Source organism: Benincasa hispida, chromosome 3 (assembly GCF_027475165.1).
Source record: "Benincasa hispida cultivar pf3 chromosome 3, pf3_genome.v1.1, whole genome shotgun sequence".
Lineage (NCBI taxonomy): Eukaryota > Viridiplantae > Streptophyta > Magnoliopsida > Cucurbitales > Cucurbitaceae > Benincasa > Benincasa hispida.
The window spans coordinates 74888496-74910851 of record NC_143480.1 but is presented as its reverse complement, the minus strand read 5'-3'; the positions used below and the strand labels follow the sequence as shown (position 1 = coordinate 74910851).

Below are 22356 nucleotides of genomic sequence, written 5' to 3'. Positions count from 1 at the left end.
TGGTGAGGAATACCATACCAGTAGATAATTTGAGTTCATATAAAGTCTGCCATATTAGCGAGACAATCTCAGCCCACTTTGAAAAGCAATACACTCCTATAGGATGTAAGAATGTCCTGCTGATGACTTAGGTTTTATCGGACCAACAAAATAAAGTCTTAAAGCTTCAAAAGACCATGAAGCTATAGTTGGATGAAGGGGTTCTAGCGGTTGATGTATGAAGTTTACATGGTATTGACAAGCTTCACACTTCTTTGCATACTCCATTAAATCTTGAATCATCTTAGGTCAATAGTAACTCATTCTCTTTAACTGAAAACTGGAGTTTTGATCAAGATTGATGGGTATGTAGACACCTGAATGTGCCTCCTTTATTGCTTTTATTGACTATTATTTCGAAAAAAGAGTCCTTCTAAGGAGTAGAAATATAAGGTCCCTTTGTAGTAAATGAAACGAGTTGCTCTCCTTCGCACCTCATTTTTACGACGGGGATCTATCGAAATTTTTCCATGTTCAAGATAGCCTTTAATAGGTTATCACCAGTCTTCTTCATCGATTAAATAGATTGATAGCGCATTCATTTCTTCACATTCAATCTCAATTGGCAATATAACCACAGTTGACAAAGTGAGATATTTAGAGTTACATCGTTCAAAGCTGTCAAGATAGTAGCCAAGTGTGCCAATGCACATTTTTTTTTTTACCTGGGACATGTTCCAACATCACGTTGTCAAACTTTTCCCATAGTTGTCGTCTGGAAAAGGTGAAGTAAGACTTCAAGTCTTCATGCTTCACATCATATTGTAGTAAAAGTTGATTGATTATCAACTTTGGATCACCATAAATTTCTATGTACGATATTCCAATTTTCAACATCATCTGGAGACTAGTTGTTAGGGCCTGATACTCAGTGACATGGTTTAAGCATAATTTACCAAGTGTAAAACTATAAGACAACAAATATTTCTCGGGTGAGTTGAGGACGATGTCTGCCCCTGCTCTACTCCATTGCACTGCACCATCAAAGTACATGGTCTAAGACTCTGTAATTTTAACAAAAAAAAAAAAAAAAAAGAAAAAAGAAAAAAACTTCTTCATCTGAGTCCTTGCATAACTTCTAATGTGATAAAATTGGGTGATTTACTAAAAAGTTTGCCAATTCTTCCCTTTTTATCGCCTTTAGCTAGTTGTCAAATATGACCAGCCTAGATTAGACATACTTAATGGAGTCCATTTTAGTGACCAAATGAACTGTGAAATCTTGCATATAGTGCCTTAGCTTATCAATATCAAAGAAAGGTGCAAAGCATATTTTCTCAATTGGAGAGTAATTGATCTCAACTCTAGTTTAAGGTACTATTTAGATAGTAAATGACGTGTTCCTTCCCTTTCTCCTCTTCTTATGCCAACAATGACATGAACGATCTTTCCTCTATAGTAATGTACAATATTAGTGGTTTGTCTGCTAGGGTGCACCTAAAACAGAGGGATTAAGCAAGTATTTCTATATACTATCGAAAGCATTCTGATAAGCCTCATCTCACTCAAAACTTTCCCATTTCCTTATTAGCCTTTGGAATGGTTGGCACCTACCAGCTAGATTGAAAATAAACCTCTGAATATAAGTCAGACAAACTTGGAGGCCTCTCAATTCATGTAAATTTGTAGGTCTTGACATCTTCTAAATAACACCAATTTTTGACTGGTCTATCTCCATCCTTTAATTCCTTATGAAGAAACCAAGAAGCCTCTTTTAGGTTACGTCGAACACTCACTCAAAGGATTCATCATTAGTTATTATTTTCTTATGCGATCAAACATAACTTTTAAATCCTTTAGGTGGTCTTGTCATTTCTTGGACTTGACCACGAGATTGTCAACATAAAACTCGACATGTTTATCCAACATGTCACCAAGAAGCTTCCTTCAGGTTACGTCGAACACTCACTTAAAGGATTCATCATTAGTTATTATTTTCTTATGCGATCAAACATAACTTTTAAATCCTTTAGGTGGTCTTGTCATTTCTTGGACTTGACCACGAGATTGTCAACATAAAACTCGACATGTTTATCCAACATGTCATCAAAAACCTTTTGCATGGTGCACTAGTAAGTAGCACCAACATTCTTCAATCCAAAGGGCATTACCTCGTAACAATATAGTCCCTCTAGATTATGGAAAGCCATCATTTCCTTATCTACGACTGTCATCCATATTTGATTATATCCTGAAGACCCATCCATAAAGGATAAGGCCTTGTGCCCAGTTATTTCATTAATCATGTTTTCTGTAATGGACAATGGAAAGTCATTTTTGGGCATGCATAGGTCACGTAAGTCTATGTAGACCCAAAATTGTTCATTTTTCTTTCATAAGTGAACAATATTGAATATCCACATTGGATATTTTACCTCATGGATAAATCCTCCTTCAATCAACTTATTGACTTTAACTTCAATTTGCGGGATAACCTTTGGTCGAAAACATCATTGAGGTTGTTTAATTGGTAGATACCCTTATCTGTTTGCAAGATGATGGACTACTATTTTTAGATCAAGTCCCAACATCTCTTTATTTGACCAAGAAAAAATGTCCTTATACTTAGCAAGTAAACTCATATATTTGTTTTCCTCCTCAGAAGTAAAAGATGCACTAATGAATGTTTGGTGTGATTCTTCCGTTGTACCCAAGTTTACGTCTTTGAGTTTGTCCACCATGGATTGATCACCATCTTCAAATGGAAGTGAAGCCTCCTTCACATATTCTTAGGATACTTCATTATTTGACTCTTTGGCGATGGTGATATGGTGACAAGAGTTTCACCTTCTTCTTGTTCTAGACTTTTATTTTTAGGATTAGTGAAAACAACATCGTGTCTTTTTACCTTCAAGGAGCTTTTGCTTGTATTGAGGGTAACGAAAGGCTTTCTTTTCATTTGTAAATGAATAGTGCTATGGATTTCTCCTTCACCCTTTATCTCATAAGAAAACTTCTTGCTTGAATGATTCTTGGTGCCTTCACAGGTAAGACGATAAAAAATTGACATGCGAGGTAGGCCCTCACTCTTCTTTGTAGTTACACTTAATCTTTCGAAGGTTGATGGTCGTATCACCACTACAATTGGAAAAATGTCTTCTTTTCCTTCAGAAGGCATAGTTAACCTTCAAAAGGTTGAGCATCAGACAGAGTTGGGTGTTGGATGTTGAATTTCTTCCTCTATTTTAGTCATGCCTTATCTTTTGAAGACTAAGGCACATGCAACAAGGGGTCTAATGCGATTGAATACTGAGGGTTTTTTTTTTAAAAAAAAAAAAAATCTTTTCTTCTCTTCTCTTTCAGTAATCAACTTCTTTTTTCTGTTTTATGGTTGCTATCAACCACTTTTGCCTGACCCTTTCTAGTTATGCGAATTGGGTCAAACAATTTATATGTAAGTAATTTTCTCGATGCAGATGTGACATACCATTCTTGCAAAAGCTTCTTTTGAGAAAAGAAAAACTCAAGTTGCTCATGGATTTTTAGATTATTGAACTTTATGTGAGTTGTGAGGTCATGACTTGCTTTTGGCAACAAATTATAAGCCTTAGAATAAAACTCATATATTGTCCGCCTTTCAAACAAATATGCTTTCTTTAAGTATACTTTTGATTTCTGAACATCTTGTTCAATTATCTTTGTAAGTGGTATGATGAAACTTTCTTTCAAAATCTCAACGTCACCAACTTTCAAGCCTTTTGAGTATTCTATAAATAGTGACTCTCCCTTTCTATGCCTAGCAAAGGAACATAGCATATGATAGGAGGGCTGAGAGCATTCTTATACTTTAAAATCATGGGTTAAGCAAGGCTTGTGGGCACCTCACTCTTTTGAGGTTTAAAAGTACTTGCCCCTTCACTTAACTCCTTTTTTACATATACTTGTGGCTCTGGCTTGGGTTTATCTCCACTCTTTACTAGAGGGATATCCACAAGAATCAATTAACTGACATTATAACTCTTCAAATAAAACTTCATGTCTACAAAGTGGGACTCACTTTTTTAGAATGAGTTGGAGTTTTCTTCAATCTTCTTGATACCGTCTTGATAAAATTTTAAGCATTGATGCAGTGTGGAGGTTATCACTCTATTTCCATGAATCCAAGGTGACATAGTAGCAACTTGTAAGTGGTCCTCGAGTCTATGACATAAAACAATGTGTTGGCATTTAGATTACCAATAATGAGTTATAAATGTATCATGCCAACCGCTCGTTGGCCAATGTGATTGAAGCCTTAAATTACCAACTTTCTATTTGTCAGTTCTTCCATAAAAAAACGTTTAATTGTTTCATGTTTGACTTAGGCATTATATTGACCGTTGATCCATCATCAATGAGAATCTGATCAACCTTTTGCTTTTAATGTATCCTAAGACAATCAAAGGCCTAATATGAGGTTTTGACCCTAACAATAAATCTTCATTTAAAAAACCTATAGACATATAGCCAAAGGTGTATGTGCATGTCACAAAAGCTAGGACACTTAATTCATTTGAGTCCAATAATATGTCAATAAGGGCGCTCTTGGCTACTTGAGGGAATGATGACAAGTTATTAAAATTGAAGGACGAAAAGTCTTCTGATTCAACCACCCCTAATGAACATCAAGAGTATTCTCACTTTTCATTGTGCTGATAGCATGACATGCAACAACTTTTAGTACTTCTTTGAATTATTGTCATGTAAATTTCTTTAGAGGAACTCTGCCAAAGTTACTGGTCATCAAGGTTGAGGAATGCCCTTGTCTTCCTTCTAAATATGCTTCAGCTTCCGTGCCTTTTTTTCTTTCTTTCTTCTTCTTCTAAGTCTTGCTTTATCTTTTACAAGTTTGGTAGATGCACAACTCCTTTTGGGTGGACTTTGGTTGTCTTCAAAGGTTCCAAATAAAATCATGCTCTCTACTTAATCATAAAATACTGCAAGTGGTTGGACATCGGAATTTTCTAATATTGTGGCATGATTTATCTAAGCTATTTCATCAAATTCTAGCTCGATTTTCTTTTCACAAGCTAGCCTTAAAATTAGCTTATTTAGTAGGAAACACTTTTCAACTAGATGGCTAACGACCCAGTGATATTTGTAGTAGTTAGGATCGTTAATTTTTTCCTAATTGTTCTGGTCATTTGCATTCCAACAGCTGAATAAGTTGGTTCTCTAGTAATTGCTCTAGCATGTTTGGAATATCAGATTCAAGAAATGGATAAAATTTTTCCTATCATCCCCCTAAATTTAAGTGACGTCTCTCCCCTCCATCATGTATCTTCTTAAATTTTGTTTCTTTTCCTTTTGAGAAAAATTTCAAGAGGGTTGTATTAATGACCATAGATTCTATTGTGGCACTCTTCACAGTCTTTTTAGTGCTTTTGGTTTCCTTCTTATCCTTTTTCACTTAATGGTCTAAGAAATCCTTAATTCTCCTGTTGACAATGCTCAGCTCCATGTCATGAGTGTGATAACACCTGACATGTGTTATCTTGCTCAGCTTAATTTAGACTTGTACTTAGGTTTAATGTGTTTATTTGGTGATTTTATAGGTTTCAAGTATCTAAGAGATAGAATTGAGCATTGGAGTGAAAAAGAGCTAAAACATACCATTTGGAGTCCTAATTTAGCAACAAACCAAAAAGGATAGAAAATGATGAAAATGACTATATGGCCTAGCATTGCAACGATGCACAATGCTAGGCTCGATGCTGAAAGACAAAATCTAAAGAATTGGGCAAGATTGCTAAAATGCACACAAAATGTGCACTATTTTCCTTAGATTTAGGAAGGTTTTTAATATGTTTTTATAAGATTTGACGTGTTTTCTAGTGATTTTCAAAATTTATGATTGAGAGTTGAATTATACTCAAAATGAGCTAAAAAGGGCCAAAATATGCTTAAAGAAGTCAAAATCAAGCAATAAACCAAAGAGAGTAAAGAGAAGAGAGGAAAATTTCCATGAATCAAAAGAGTAGGGTAGCGTAATGCATAACATTACAAGTTGCACCATTACGCTAGAAGACAGTAGCTGCTCTAATTGAAGTGTAACAATGCTACGAAGTTTGACAGAAGAGGTCCGCACGTGCGTCCGAAGCAGTATAACAAGAAGTGTTACGATGCTCAACCCTTTACGCTTGAAGGAAGTAGCTACACATCCGATGTAGCATTGCAATGCTATGATCAGCTTAACCTTATGCTATGGTAACATCAGACCAACATAATTATGCTGTTGTAGAGCGTAGCGACTTTGCCTTTTCTTAATTAAAAAAATATGCGAATTTTTGAAAGATTTTATGCCCTAAATTTCCATCTTCTATATATTTGGACATCCCTAAACACTCAAGGGAAAATTCTGACCTAATTTTAGACCTAAAAAGAGTGAGTTTGCCCAAGAAAAGTTAGAGAGTGGGGTGAATTATTGTGGAGATCGTTCGAATTCTCAAAGTGTCGACCGAGATTGGAGATTTCCATCAAAAGAGAAGCATTACGATAGTTATCTTCTCTGGTTCTTTATTTCTCTCTACTTTAATGTTGTCAAAATTGTATGCGTATGTGTTTGGGAACCACAAGTGGCTAGACTCACTTGTTTTAGGGTGTTGATAAATTTACTTTCGAATCTAGTTTAATACTTTGTGATTTCATAGAATTGTAGAACTTTAGGCTTTGCAATGTTATTGTTATTAAATTCTATTGATTGACCATCAATGAATGTTAGATTAAATATTCAATTCGATAGGTTGTATGTTTAACTAGATCTATAACATTGGATTGCTATTAACCTTTCATGTAAATAGCTAGAGGAATAGTAAAATTTGTTGATGACAATACCTAATGCCATGAATCTTAACTTGGTATCACAACATTGATTATCATTAAGAATTGCATGTGAAAAGATTTTTTTAATAATCCAGACCTTAGTTTATATACTTAAGTAAATTATTATGCATAATTCCATGATTGATCTAAGTATTATCTAATGAAGTCTGTAACGAAATCAACATCCTAAAATGTTATTTTAATCTGAAATTCACACTCAGTTTTTCTAATCATTTAGGCCATGTTTCCAAGCAAACCAGTTTTCAAATGTGCTCTAAAACACATGCTTAAGTACAAAAGGATTCTATGAAAGCATGATTTAAGTCTTTTCCACCCTTTATGTTTCAGGAAGCATGCGTTAGTTGGTTCTTTATGTGATGTTAATTACTTGTGAAGGAAACATTTTGACACATGATTTTAGCTTACTTATGCTTTCAAAGTATGATTTTATTGCAAGAATAAGCTTTATCATGCTTTGTGTTGGGGTTTATATCCTAAAACTCGTTGTAAACAATAAACTTATTTTGTTAATCATTAAAGATGTTATTGAAGTTTGATTCAATAAAGTAGTTATTGAATATATAAAATGCTCATTTCGTTTTAGAAATAAATCTAATAAACTTAAGATCCATGACTATTACATGAGTACTTGAACTTCATGTAGAGACATAAGAGTGGATCAGGTTCGAATAAATAGCCAAAATGATCTATAGTGTACGAATAAGGTTGGGTACCTTATTCTTGTAACACTATCAGATGCGGCCCACTCTATAGTTGTTACAATTTGTTGTAAAGTACTACAAACGAAGTGATCCTGATTCGTTCATGTGGTGACATGAGGAGTGGGGGCGTCCTATGTAAAGAGTCTGTATAAGATCAGATCAAGAAATAAGTCACTCTTACTTTATAACGTTGTTTACAGTTTAAGACTGACTAGTTCAAAGAGATGACCTAGGTAACTTAACCTTAATCATGAGTTAACTATGAACTCCTGTTTATTCGGGATTATCTTTAGTTTTGCATGGGTGAGGGTTGACTCAACAGTGCCGGCTTAATAAGCCTCCCATTTCAGGGGCAAGACCGGGTAGATAGCTGGGGATATATGGTGCAATATGGAATTCGCTCCTACCCACTTTTAGGGATAGTAGAGAGGTTGTTTTCTTAAGTGCTGACTCCGGGTCTTAAACAAGAACTACCCTCTCATTGGCTCGAGGGGGACTCAGTTTGTTGATTGGATCAAAAAACCAATTGTTCATTGGAGGATCAGTGGAACTTAAGAAACAAGAGGTAATCTTGGGAGTAAAACAGTTATTGACCCAGTTGTTATTACATACAACCTGTAAAGGGTTAACTTACTAATGATGGTTATATTGAGAGGACACAATAATTCTACAATGAGGGGAGTGCAACGACTGTGCTTTAGTAGAGTAACCCAGTACTTAACAAATGGTGGTTAATTAGGTTAAAGAGTTTAGTCAGTTAATCTTGGATCGTTGGAGCCCATGATTTGTAGGTCATTAGGCCCCCCTACTAGCTCCCAAACGGAATAAACCTTAGAATAGTATGATGGGTGAATTTGAAACGTTCAAATTCAAATTAAGGGAATTAGTAAATATATGCAATATAATTACATGTTTAATTATTGAATTAAACAAAATTGGAGAATAGGTTGATATTTAAATTTAATTTGAATATCAAATTACATGAATTTGGATTCATGATTGTTGAATTGATGTTTAATTAATTTAATATTTGATACTAAATTAATAGAATTAATTAAATTGTTTAATTAATTAAATCAATTAAATCTAAAATTGAAAATTTGAATTTTGTAAAAATTCAAATTTTAAAAATCAATTTTGTTTTAATTTAATTTTTGAAAAAATAAATTAAAATTGAATTTCAATAAATTTTAATTAAATTGATTTTGAAATTTTTTTTTTCAAATAAGTGGGGTTATCCCACTTTAGTCATCCAATTCCATTACAAAAATTAAGTAGGTGGTGCCAATTGGTTATGTAACTTGATTGCATGGCTGATCTAAATAAAACCACTACCAATCAGCTGAAATTAGGCCATGAAATTGAGAATTGAAAGGCTGAGATGCTGAAGAATTTTTTCTTCTTCTTCTAACGGAAAACCAGAAAACTTCTGCTCATAATTCCCTTTAATTTCAACTCATTTTGAGTCCCACAACTCAATCTAAAGTCCTAGAGAATAGTAGGGAAGATTCTTTGGTGGTCCACAAGCTTTTGGAGTAGTAATTGAAACTGATTTCGTGGATCAAAGGAGTTCATCAAAGGTATTTCTGAAACCCACTTCATATTGTATGAATATTCTTAATTTATTGCTAAAATTAATGATTTAGAGTGCTTAATGATCCTGAATTCTTCCTTTGTTAGCTTGCTTAAACCCACACTTTGATGATGAACTTGATACTGAAGGACTTTAAGAAAGTATTCGGGCCCTAGTACCTAAGGTATGACGGTACTTAGTTATTACCATGTGCATATAGGTAGAGTTAATGTTGGTTGTGTTGAGATTACTTCACACCAACTAAGGATTAACGTTAAAGGATTGAGAAAAAGGGTTCTCTCTCAACTAAGGATCCTATTGTTTAAATGAGTTTCAGTAGTTTTAATTCTAAAAGTTTTAAGTTTGAGTTCGTTTGGTATTCACTATATATGTTTTCAAATAGTCACTCACTGGGCTAGTAGCTTATTTTTTTCAAATATTTTCCTTTTCCCCAGGTAGTGGTCAACTCCCCAGAAGATAGTTGTGTTGCTACTCTGCCACTGAAAGTACAAGTTAAGCTTAAAGTAGGAAAAGAGAAGCTAGGTGTTTATCTTGGTTATGTCTGTACTGATGTCATGTACATATTAGGGACTAGTAAGGTGGATGTGTTGGGCCCCACTAGGTTTTGAATTGGTAGATATGTATGTATGCATTGTGTGTTGAACCCTTGTTACTCAGTTTATTATAGACATGATGTTGAGGGTTGTTTGTGGTGTTATCTTGTATTAAGGGTTATTTAAGCAGGTTATGGAAATCCAGATGGGCAGTGGGTGCTATAAAAGGGTTGATAACGGTTGCCATCACATTCTCTCATGAATTAAGAAGGTAATCTAGGAGAGGGTGTGACATGATTGGTTTGACTAAAGAATGTCGTGATTTGCTGAAGAAAAAGTTACCACAAAAGCTCAAAGATCCAAGGAGTTTTACTATCCCTTATACTATAGGGTCACTGACTGTTGCTAAAGCTTTGTGTGATACGAGATAGAAAATATGAGAATCCTATTAAGTACTATCCCTTGTACTATAGGTAAGTACATGTCACGGGAGATAGAAAAGATGAGAACCCTATTAAACATGAGTTTGTATTACCTCCCATGTCATTTTATATGAGTAGAAATGGTAAATCTGTTGATTCCTTTGGCCATGATTATATGATTGATGATCCTCTTAATGTTTGTTAAGATAATTTATCCTTTAGACATGGATATGATAATTTGATTCAGGATGTGGAGGCATGAATGATAGAACTAAACCACCATGGGATCTGACATGATGAATAAGCCTCGTCTAGCTATGAGACATTAAACCAAGCTCTTCCTAGGAGGCAACCCAATATTTATTTCATTCTTTATTTTCTTTCAGTAATTTACTTTAGTTGTGTTCTTTTAAAAAATCTGAGAGTCACTCATTTGTTCTTATATTTTTCAGGGTATATGTTCAACACAAAAAGTACTCTTTCCACTAGCTTGTTTGGTGGACTTCCGCATGCCCCCAGACTTGTTTTTCTGTGCTTTTTTCTTTTCTTACATTGAGGACAATGCAAATTTCTAAGTTTGAGATGAGAGGTGTTCTTCGTACTTTTGTGTTTGTTTGTTTTATCCTGCTATGCATGTTGATTTGGTTTTATTGATAAATATGCATGTTATTTGAAAATTTGGTGAAATTTAAAAAAAAAACTTATTGAGAATTGAGGATATTTGATTGGTTCTTTGTTGTCTATTGTTGATGTTGATCATCAAGGATGAAATTTGAATATGCATGTTGAATGATTTATAGTGGAAATAGGATAATAATATCTTGAAGTATGATCTATCTATGTCCCTATTTGAGTTTCTCATATCATGAGCACAAAGTCACTTCAATTTAAAAACTTTAATTAAAAGTAGAATCATGTTAAGTGTATTTAGTTGTCACCTCAAAAAGTCCCACCGATTAGAGGGTTGATGTGTATGATGATTTGTAATGTTAGACTAAGAGGAAAAGATAAGAACATTATGATTGCCTTTGGAAAAAAAAAAGTGATCACTCATTATCATGTGCTTCAAAGAAATACCTTTTGATTGTTTAAACTTGTAATGTATGCATGGATGGGGGTAAAAAGAGTTGTGTTTCCTGTGATCAGTTAGAATACTTGGGAATTGATTAGGTACAATTTCCTGTAGTGAATGTGTGAAAGCTAATACCCTTAGGTAAAATGATATAAGTTTAAGACTCAGGATTATAATAAAGCCACCTCAGTGGACATATTATTTTCTTGAAATGTGTGGATGCTTGATGATTGGTGGGAATACTGGAGAAGTTTTCTTGAACCTAACTTTAGTTCTTGTATTTTGAATTGAATGTGACTTGCACACACACATGGGAGATGATTAGATTTGGACATGGTTGAGTGATAAACTTGCTTGAACATTTCTGATTGAGTCTTTAACTAGATATTCTTTGAGACATGAATCATTAGCACACTTATTTAAAACTTTTCTATTTTCTTATTTCTTCTTTGCTCAGGACTAGCAAAGTTTTAAGTTTTGGGTGGTAAAATGCACACAAAATGTGCATTATTTGCCTTTAGGTTTGTGATGCCTTTTTAATATATTATTATAAGATTTAACTTGTTTGCTAACGATTTTTAGAATTTATGATTGAAAATTAAATTATACACAAAATGAGCTAAAAAGGACCAAAAATATGCTTAAAGAAGTCAAAACCAAGCAATGGATTAAAGAGAGTAAAGAGAACAAAGGAAAATGTCCAAGAATCAAAGGGCAAGGCAACGTAATGCAGAGCATTACAATGCTACCTTGTTATGCTAGAAGATAGTAGTTGCTCTAATTGGAGTATAGCAACATTATAGTGTAACGTTGCAATACTACAAAGTTAACGAAAGAGGTTCGTGCATGCATTAGAAGCAGTGTAACAAGGACCGTTGCGATCCTCAACCCTTTATGTCTGAAGGCAGTAGCTGGGCATCCAATGCAGCATCGCAACACTACGATCAGCGTAGCCTTACGCTACGACAATATCAGACTAGCGTAACTATGTTGCTGCGAGCGTAGCACTGCCTTTCCATAATTAAAAAATCTGCTAATTTTGGAAAGATTTTATCCCCTATATTTCTATCTTCTATATATTTGGATATCCCAAGAAAAGTTAGAAAGTATGGAGAATTATTGTGAAGACCATTCGAATTCCCAAAATGCTGACCAAGAGGAGATTGGCAATTTCAGTCAAAGGAAGAGCATTATGATAGTTGTCTTTTCTGGTTCTTTATTTTTTTCTACTTTAATTTTGTCAAAATTGTATGCAAATATGTGTTTGAGAATCATAAGTGGCTAGATTCTCTTGTTTTAGGGTGTTGATAAATTACTTATGAATTTAGTTTAATACTTTGTGATTTCATGGAATTGTAGACTTTATGCCTTTCAATGTTATTGTTATTAAATTCTATTGACTGGCCATCAATGATGTTAGATTAAATATTCAGTTTGATAGATTATATGTTTAACCGAATCTATAACATTGGATTGCTATTAACCTTTCATATAAATAGCTGAGGGAATAGCAAAAGTTGTTAATGACAATACTTAATGTCTAAATTTTAATTTGACATCAGGAGGTTAGTTATCATTTAGGACTGCATGAGAAAAGATTGTTTTCGAAAGATAATAATCTGGACCTCAGTTTTGAGACTTAGGTAAATTGTTATACATAAATTTGTGATTGATCTAAGTATTATCTAATGAAGTTTGTAACGAAATCAATACCCTAAAATGCTTTTTTAATGTGGATGTGGAGTTGAACTTGTTTTTATGTGGATGTTGTTGAATCTCTAATATTTGATCCTTTGATTATCTTTGTTGAATGCGTAGACTTAATTTGAGGAAGCGGAGCGTATAGATGTTCTTGAAGTTGAAGCTTAGAGGAATGCTTGTGTCTTTAAAGGACTTTAATAGTCAAATATGATTCAAATTCAGGAGCTTAGGGAGTCTTTTAATAGTTGAGAGAATTCTCTCTAGCTTCCATGGGGTCTAAAATTCCTAATGACCCTTCAAATGAAGGAGAACTCCTTTATTTACAGAGTTCCCATGAGACCATGTGACTTGGGCTTGGTTGGTCCACAAACTTGATTCTTTGGTCAAATTAATTAGATTTTAGGCATGGTTGACATTTGGGCCAAATTAAGCTTATTATTTTGGGCTTAAATGGACCTGAGTCAAAATATTAATACTAAATTGGATCAAATTAGTTTATTTGATCCAACGACAAAAAGACGTGGTATCATCAGGATTCTCCACCAGCTTATGCTTTCGCTTTTAATTAGTCTCAAATTTGATCATTTGTAATTTTGTCATTAATTTGAGAAATGACATGGTGATTTGTGATTAGTCACAGTTTTTCATTCAACAAACATAACATAAAATGTAAGGAAAAAAATCTAGTAGTACCAATTCCTTCCATTCATTATTTGACACGTAACTAAATGATTTATTTATTTATTTTGTGGACCCACATAATTCTTAAATGTTACTATCATGGCAAACAATGAATCAAAGTATAATAGAAAATTTTTGATATGGTAAGTACTAAACATTTTCTCCAGAATGCAATAAATATTTATTTCCTTTTATATTTTTGGATAATTAAGCTTTATAAGTTGTCTACAATGATGTGGTTGTTTTCGTTTAAGTTTTTAAATTTTAAAGGTTTCATTTTGCTCCCATTTGTTAATTTACCAAAACGACTTTCATTAACATTGTGGATTATAATGGAAACTTTTGAGGGGTTAATGTTAAAATTGAAAAAAAATTACGTAAATTAGGGTTGAAAATAAAACCAACTAAATTATATGAAAAATGTCTTCACGTAAGTAGTTGATTTCAATTTTATCAATAATATTTTAAAACTTTCAATTTTACTTTAAATTGCAACAAATTTGAAAAACAAGAACAGAATTGACCTTTCTAAAAAAAATGGCACTTTCAAAAACTTTAACGATAAAATTGAAACGAATGCCAATAAGAATATAACTCAACTGACATAATATTTGTACTATCGACTTTGAGAAAAAAAACTGAAACCAACCACACGTTTTTTTTCCGATAAATTAACTTATATTTTATTTAAAATTTTTGAGTAACTATATTTATTTATTTGCATTATTACTTTGCTCCTTCTCTAATTTTTTTTTCTTTTTAATAATTTCTTAGGAGCTCTTGAGGTCTCTCACAACCAATGTTAGCATAAATATTGATAATATATCGATGTCGAGAAATATTTTTAGAAAAAAAATTATAGGAACAAAAAATTCAAAAAATAAATAAACATGGTATGATTTTAATTAAATTTAAATATATATTATTAATATTCTATTTACATTAGTGAGATTTTATTGTTTATTTTTTTTTATTTTTCGCAATTTTTTCAATGCTATAATGGAAAGATCGATTCATCTCTCATATCAATATCGAACCTATGGAAACACAAAAATATCGATCAAAACATCGACACATTGAAAGAAATTTAATACTATGCTCACAATCAAACTTTTCGAATATCACAATAAAAAAATATCGAATTAGGTCTCTAAAACCAAGCTCCCCTGGTCTTTACTTCTATTTAGCTTTTTCCAGCTAATCCAATTTATTATGTTCCTTTCTCTGGAGGAGTCCCACCAGAATTTCACACATTCAAATGTTCAAACCGTGCCTATATCTAATGAATAATTAACTTTTTTTTTATAATAATGTTATTGAAAAGCTAATAATTGTTTAAGTGTCACACTTTTTATTAAAAGTTTTATTGTAAAAGTTCTTATTGTAGTTATTAAAGGTCACCAACCATATGCAAACTTTTGACAAAAAATAATTCATAATTTATTGTAAAAAGAGAACCTTTTTTAATTATGCTAAGTCCCATCTCTAAACTTTATAGATGTTTAATAGATTTTTACAGTGGGTAAATTACACTTTTAACCCTCTACCGTTTAAGATTTATGTGAAATTAGTTCTTAACTTTCAAAATTAAACCATTAAGTCAACAACATTTAGTAAATATACTTAATTCCAGTTCCGTAATTAACGGAAATTATTAATTGTTTAACGGAGTTATTGATGTGGCATTTTAAAAATAAAATAGTATTAATTAAAATAAAAATAACAATGTTCTTATTTTAATTTTAATAAAGTTCTCTCTCTCCTCTCCTCTTCTTCCATCTTCCTTTATTTTTATTAAAAAATGTTTGGAGAGTAGTTCTAGAAGAGTTAAAATCACTTTTAAATATGTTTTTAATCATTTAAAACCAATTTCGAATTATTAAATTAATTTTAAATGACTAAATACATGTTTTAAAAGGATTTTGAATATAACAAAAATTACTATAACAATTTCAAATCACTTCGAAACATGCACTTAATCTTCTCTAACCTCTTATCCATGACATAAAGTCTCTCAGTAGTAGTAGAAGACGTCACTGTTCTAGGCACGTGGACTTCTAGACACATGGTAACATGGGATGAAAAAGAAGTATTGAAATTGACCAAAACCGACAATTCCTTAAAGAGTTAATAATATTCTTACCATAAACTAATTTACGATGAAGTTGACATCAACACATCAATTTTATATTTATTAATATTTTCATCGACATATATCATAAATATGACAATATTATATGTGCACATTTAAATGGTTGGTGTATTAAATATGAGAGAGGAGAAAGATGTACCTTGTAAATTAGATTATTGGCCTTTAGAACGTATAAGAGCATGCTCCCCAAAATCCTCATTTCTAGAACCCATGCAAATATTTTCACCACAATCCCAACCATGCGAGGAGCTTTTTATTAAAAAAAAAAAAAAATCCAACAAAAAGCAAAAATTTGAATATGTATTTTTCTAAAATTAATTCCAACTATAACCTTTCTTACAAAATAACTAGTATATATATATATATATTTGCGTGTGGACATGCATGTGCATGCGTAAGATAAAAGAATATTACTTTTTGATTAAAAATTACTTTTAGCATCTACACTTTTAAGTAACAATTTAATATCTGAATTTTAATAATTAATACTTTAGTCGTTGTATTTTTAAATTTATAACAAGTTAGTTCCTAAATTCTAATAATTAACAATTTAGTATCTATATTTTAAAAATTATAACGATTTAGTCCCTATTATAAACCTCTTTAAAAAAGTGTTGAATTGTATTATGTAAGGACCTAATTTTTATAGTTTATAAAAAATTGATTTTCAATCAATTTAGTCATCTACATGTGTAAGAAATTTAATAAAATCTTAAGAATAATTTTTACAATAAGATCGAATTCATCACAAATTTTAAAGTATAGAAACTAAATTGTTACTTATTAAAGTTCAAAGACTAAATCGTTATAAATTTAAAAATATGGAGACTAAATCGTTACAATAAAAAGTTCAGGGATTAAAATGTTACTTTAACTAAAATTGAGGAAAAGTGATTTTTAATTTTAATATGATTAACTATAATATAGTTAACTTCATGGTATAATAGATAAAAGGTTTCTTATCCGTTAAAAGTTGGATCTCCCTCTTTTTCCTACTTTAACACAAAGGGAATCCAAAGTAATAATTAAGGTCTTGTATGGTAACCATTTAGTTTTTTGTTTTTGTTTTTGAAATTTAAGCTTATTTCATCTACATTTCTTACAACGATTTGAAGTATAATGAATGAATTCTTAGGCAAATTCCAAAAACAAAAATAACTTTTGAAAGCTACTATTTCTAGTTTTAAAAAATTGACTTGTTTTATAAATCATTGGTAAAAAGTAGATAATAAAGAAAGAAATTTAGAAGTAGAAGTAGTATCCATAAGTTTAATTTTAAAATATGAAAACAAAAAATAAAGAACCTTAAAGTTGTTGATTTTATTTTTACTTTTTTATTTGCAACAATATTCTTACTATAACTCTTTTCTTTTCCGGTCAAATTAAGAAAAAAAAACAAAAATTAGTTTTTAAAAAGAAAAAAAAGATCGATTTATGCTCATAAACTTTCGTGAACATAATTGAAACCGTTTGTAAAAAGTGCATAGCATAAAACAAAAAAATTTATAGAATGGAATTAGAGACAATCAATTTCTTATACGACCATTTTTCATATTATCTCAATACATTGTTTGTCATATAACAAGAAGCATTTAAAAGTAATATACGATCCATAATATAAAATATATATTATTTAGATATTGCTTGATAACAATTTGATTTTTAATTTTTGGTTTTTGAAAAGTAAATTTATAAACAATAGTTCAACTCACAATTTTCCTTGTTTTCTTAACTACTTTTTATTAATTTTTTCAAAACCAAACAAAAATTTAAAAATTAAGGTTTCATTGGTGACAATTTTGTTTTTAGTATTAGAAATTCATGCTTGTTTTCTCCCAATTTTCATCCATGGTTTTCATATTTCTCAAAGGTGTACTGACATTCTTAGTCAAAATCTAAAAACTAAAACAGAAAGATAGTTTTTAGAACTTTTCTTGATTTTGAAAATATTAATATAAATTGGATAATATTTAAAAGGATTATAAACAAAAGTAGTATTTATAAGTTTAATTTTTAATAAATAGAAAATAAAAAATAATAATAATTATGCAATGGCCTATAAAATAGTTTTCATGGTCTTACTTTTTGTTTTTAGTATGTAACTCGAATCTAAAGTATTTTTCTTAACACATGCGTAAAAATCAAAATTAAAAAATAAAAAAAAATACATAAATTTCAAAAAAAGAAAATTATCAAACTAAATTTCAATAATAGTAAGAACAATATTTGAGGGATACACCTATGTTTGGCCATCAATTGTTGAGATACACAAGGTGTGTAGATATTAAAATTTCTCTTACATGTAATAATGGTAGTTTTAGTAATTTTGCCGCGGAAGTGAAGTTTACAATTACGATTTTACCCGTTCTAAAGGCATTGGAGAGACAAATATGCATATCAATTGGGTAACTACTTTCTGACAGCTCAGAGAATTTAAAGCATTTCAATACCAAAAACTAGCAAAATTATTAATAAATAAATAAATAAATCTAAAAGTAAAAAATACTCCTCGATATTTGTGCCACGTTTGGCTGGCAAGAAAAACATTAAAAAAAGGTTAAAACATTTAATCTTTATATTTTTAAATTTGAAATAGTTTACTCTCGAATTTTAATACATTGAAATTTATAAGAATTTAATAATCTCTATCGTGTCAATTTTTATTACATAATAACTTTTTATTTATAATTTATATAAATATATATATTTTTTAATCGTTAGAATAAGGATTAAATTATTACAAATTATAAAGTATAAATATCATAAAATTTATTATTTATTAAAGTTTAAGGACTAAATTGTTACAAATATGAAAATGCAAACACTAAATCATTACTAACATATTTAAAGACTAAATTGTTACTTTTATAAAAAGTCTAGGAACCAGAAATTATTTTAACCAAAAAGAAAAAAAATACCAAGGAGAGAAAAATATTAAAAATACACAGACTAATATATCAAACCGTGATGATGGATTGAACTGACTAAACGAAACATAGGAATCGAAAACTTGAAATTGGGATTCATTGGAAATGCTACCAAACACAAGTGAACAAAAAGAAGAAGAAAAAAAAAAAGGAGAGAGAGAAAATAGAATACCTTTGACATGAGCTTTGAGGTAGAATTCAGAACTTGTGGGACTCAAATCAACATCTTTGGCAGGCTTGTAAACCACCCCACAAGAATTGAAGAAACCCATTGTAGTGTAAATTATGAGCAAAATATAGGGGCCTCAAGAATGAAGAATCAGATTATTTTGAAGAACAAAAGAGGGGGCTTTAAGAAAATCAAGAAATGAAGAGGGACGGAGAGAGCAAGAAAACACATAGTGAATGAAATGTTATGTATGATATATATATAATATATACATTTGGCTGAAGAAAACTAAGCAAAAAAGAGAGAGAAAAAGTGAGAGGGGTTGGTTGGTTGGAGTTGATGTGGATACCTTCTTTTTTTGTTCACTAAAGATTATTGTGGTAAGTTTAGGTTGGTTGGAAATTAATGACCTTAATCAATATATTAATAATTACTTCCTCTACTTTCCACTTTTGCTAGCCCATAAGGTTAATAATCAATGTATTAATAATTACTTAATTACTCTTCCTCCATTTTTTCCTTATTAGCCCCTAACGTTTAATGGAGCTAGCAATGAGTGACGAAGCACATGAAACCTAAGTTATAGTGAGATTAAACTTCTCTTAATAAACCTATACATACATCATTCAATTTATGTATTTTGTATTGCGTTCTTCTTAAGATAATGAAACTACTTCTTACTTTGCCCATGAACGTATAGCTAACCACATAGTTAATCAACCGCTAAATCGGTGTGTCATTCTTCGTCTTGTTATTTATTCTTTACTTGTTGGTTTGTTTATGTCATAACAAATGATACTTGTGATTGAAGCACATGAAATTTCTAGTATATAGAAAAATAATTTTAAAAGATTGTAATTAGTGAAATAATCTTTTATATTGTTTGAATCCGAATAATTGTAAGTATTTAAAAGAAAGACAAAAGTAATTATGAGATTTAAAAGGGCAAATGACGTGGCGCCTTTTCAAACATATCTCCACTATTAGATATGTTTTATGTTTATGGTCTAAATCACATATGTAGGAAAGGATACACTAAGTCGTCGTGTATCCACTTCGACCCAAATAGTTGTAATGAGGCAAATGATATGATTGTTTATTCAAACATATCTCTATCACTAGATCGTGAGATATCATATCTATGATCTTGATCACGTAAATGAAAAGGAAGCAAAATTCTAGGGAACGAACAAAATAAATAAATACATAAATAAATAAATAAAAATAACACTTGAGTGAGAAAAGTCTACTTCTAAAAGTTACAACTTATAAAGAAAAACAATCATGCAAGGTTGCTAAAAATATAAGAACGTCGCTGTGGAATGAGAAATTTTGAACCAATCATAAATTTTCACGTCAATTAATGACAAAATTACTAATTATCAAATTTTAGGACCAATTAAAAGTAACATGTGTCACAAATTGAAATTGAAGACATAAATTGGCAAATTCCAATTATGCCACTTATTTTTATCATGATCATTGGATTGAATAAAAATAATTTAATCCAACTTGATATTATAATTTGGGCTAAAGTCCAATTAAGCCTAAACATAGACTTAATTTGGCCTAAATGCCAAATTAGGCCCAAATCCAATTAAATTGGGCCCAACTGCCAGGTTCATGGACCAACAAAATCCAAGTCTACAAAGCCCACCATTATACTCTACAAATGGAAGAGTTCTCTTTGTAGATGACAAAAAATTCTGCACTTCAAAGATCACAGAGAGAATTCTCCCAACAATCAGAAGACTCAGACTCCTGAAACTGAACACTTCTTGAATATACAAGTCTTTCGAAGATACAAAGATTATTTCAAGACTTCAACTTCAAGAACATCACGTGCTTCACTTCCCTAAGTCAAGCATACGCATTCAAATGAGGGAGAATCAGAGGATCAAGTACTAGAGATCGAACCACATTACATCAAATCTACATCAATAAAAGTTCAACTCCACAAAAAACGTTTCTTCGAAAACCTTGTATGAACAAATTGACACGTGCAGTAGAACATCTCTACCTCTCATCTCTCTCTGGACATTAAATGCACTAATGGCACCAAAGAAAGCTGCGTCCAAAGTAATTGATGTAATCAACGCCTACACAGGACTTGTCACTTGCAGTCGTTTAAAAAAGATCATGTAGGACCAAGAATAAGGTTCTATCATCGTAGAGAAAATCTAGGAACAACTGATGTGTAAATCCTCGAACTTGGTTTCCTAAATAGCATACTTGGAAGTTCATGTTGTTATTATTGTTGTTGTTGTTGTAAATTGTTTTAAAGAATGTTTGTGGAGTTAGTTTTTATTTGGGTAAATTTGAAGCTAGTGAGTAAAGTAATAAAAGAAGAAATTTTTCTAAATGTTCAAGTCCTCAAAAAGAGTGAGCTAAGTAATTAAAAAATGTTCTAAGTATAAGAAAAGTAGCTCTCGGATCTAAATATGAATTTCTAACACTTGGTCAAATTTTAAGAAGTCTTGAGAAGAAGGAAGCTAGGCATGGAAACTTGGTGTTGGCAAACTCTAGGCGATGAATTTGGTAAGCAAGCCATGGGTGTCACGCCTCCTCCTGACCCTTATCTCCCAGACACGAAAGGAGTCTTATCTCCAATAAACAAAGATCCATGGTTATTTTATGTAAACTTAAGCATGTATATGAGATATATAAGTGGATCATACCTTAAGTAATAACCTAAATGGTCTGTAGTATAAGGATAAATGAGGGATACCTTATCTTGGTGACACTACGGATACGGTCCGCTTTGTAGAGGTTTACAAGTGTTGTAAACTACTACAGATGGTCTGATCCTAACCATTCATGTGGAGACATGCCAGCGGGGGTATCCTATACAAAGAGTTTGTATAAGACCGGACCACGAGATGATTCGTCTTTTTATATAACGTCGTTGATAATTGAGACTTACATCTCACTATAACGACCATAGGTGACATGACCTTAATCCTGATTGTTTTGGGAACTCCTGCTTATCAGGGCGGTTCTTTGATTAGTATGGATGAGAATGGCCAGATTGCCAACTTAACAACCCTACCTTTTTGGGGATTTGTCTGATTGGGGAATTGGGAACTCAGTTACACAAGACGGACTTCACTCCTTCCCTGAAGCAGGGGTAAGTAGATAGATTGCTCCCTTAAGGGCTGATTCTGGGTATTGAACATAGTGGCCACACCTTCTCTTTGGAAGAAAGGACCCAGTCATAGTAGGACTATGACTTATTATTCATTAGAGGATCTCGTGACTAAAGAGTTTAGTCAGTTATTCACGTACCGTTGAAGCTTTAAGCTACAGATCCATAAGGTCCCCTTGGTAGCTCAATGGATTCAAGTTGAGAATCAAATTTTGGATTGATTTGAAGTGTTCAAATTAACAAGAGGAAATTCAATTATATATGATATAATTGGTGTGATATATGAGATACATCAAGTGAAGGAATTAATGTAAATATGATTTACATTAAGTACCATAAAATAGAAAAAGAACTAAAGTTTATATGTTTCATGAGATGAAATATTAAAACTATAGGTT

General features: G+C 31.6%; 1 protein-coding gene across 1 annotated transcript in view; it reads right to left on the bottom strand.

The window, feature by feature from the left end:
* Positions 1 to 19164, bottom strand: part of LOC120072751 (fatty acid amide hydrolase-like) — a 57123-nt gene extending 37959 nt beyond the window's left edge. The window contains exons 1-2 of the mRNA XM_039025230.2: positions 18817 to 19164; positions 15857 to 15966 (exon numbers count right to left, since the gene is read on the bottom strand). Coding sequence (XP_038881158.1) covers positions 15857 to 15966; positions 18817 to 18916 — 210 coding nt within the window. The 5' untranslated portion in view covers positions 18917 to 19164. The remainder of the gene's footprint in view (positions 1 to 15856; positions 15967 to 18816) is intronic.
* Positions 19165 to 22356: the final 3192 nt, after the last annotated feature.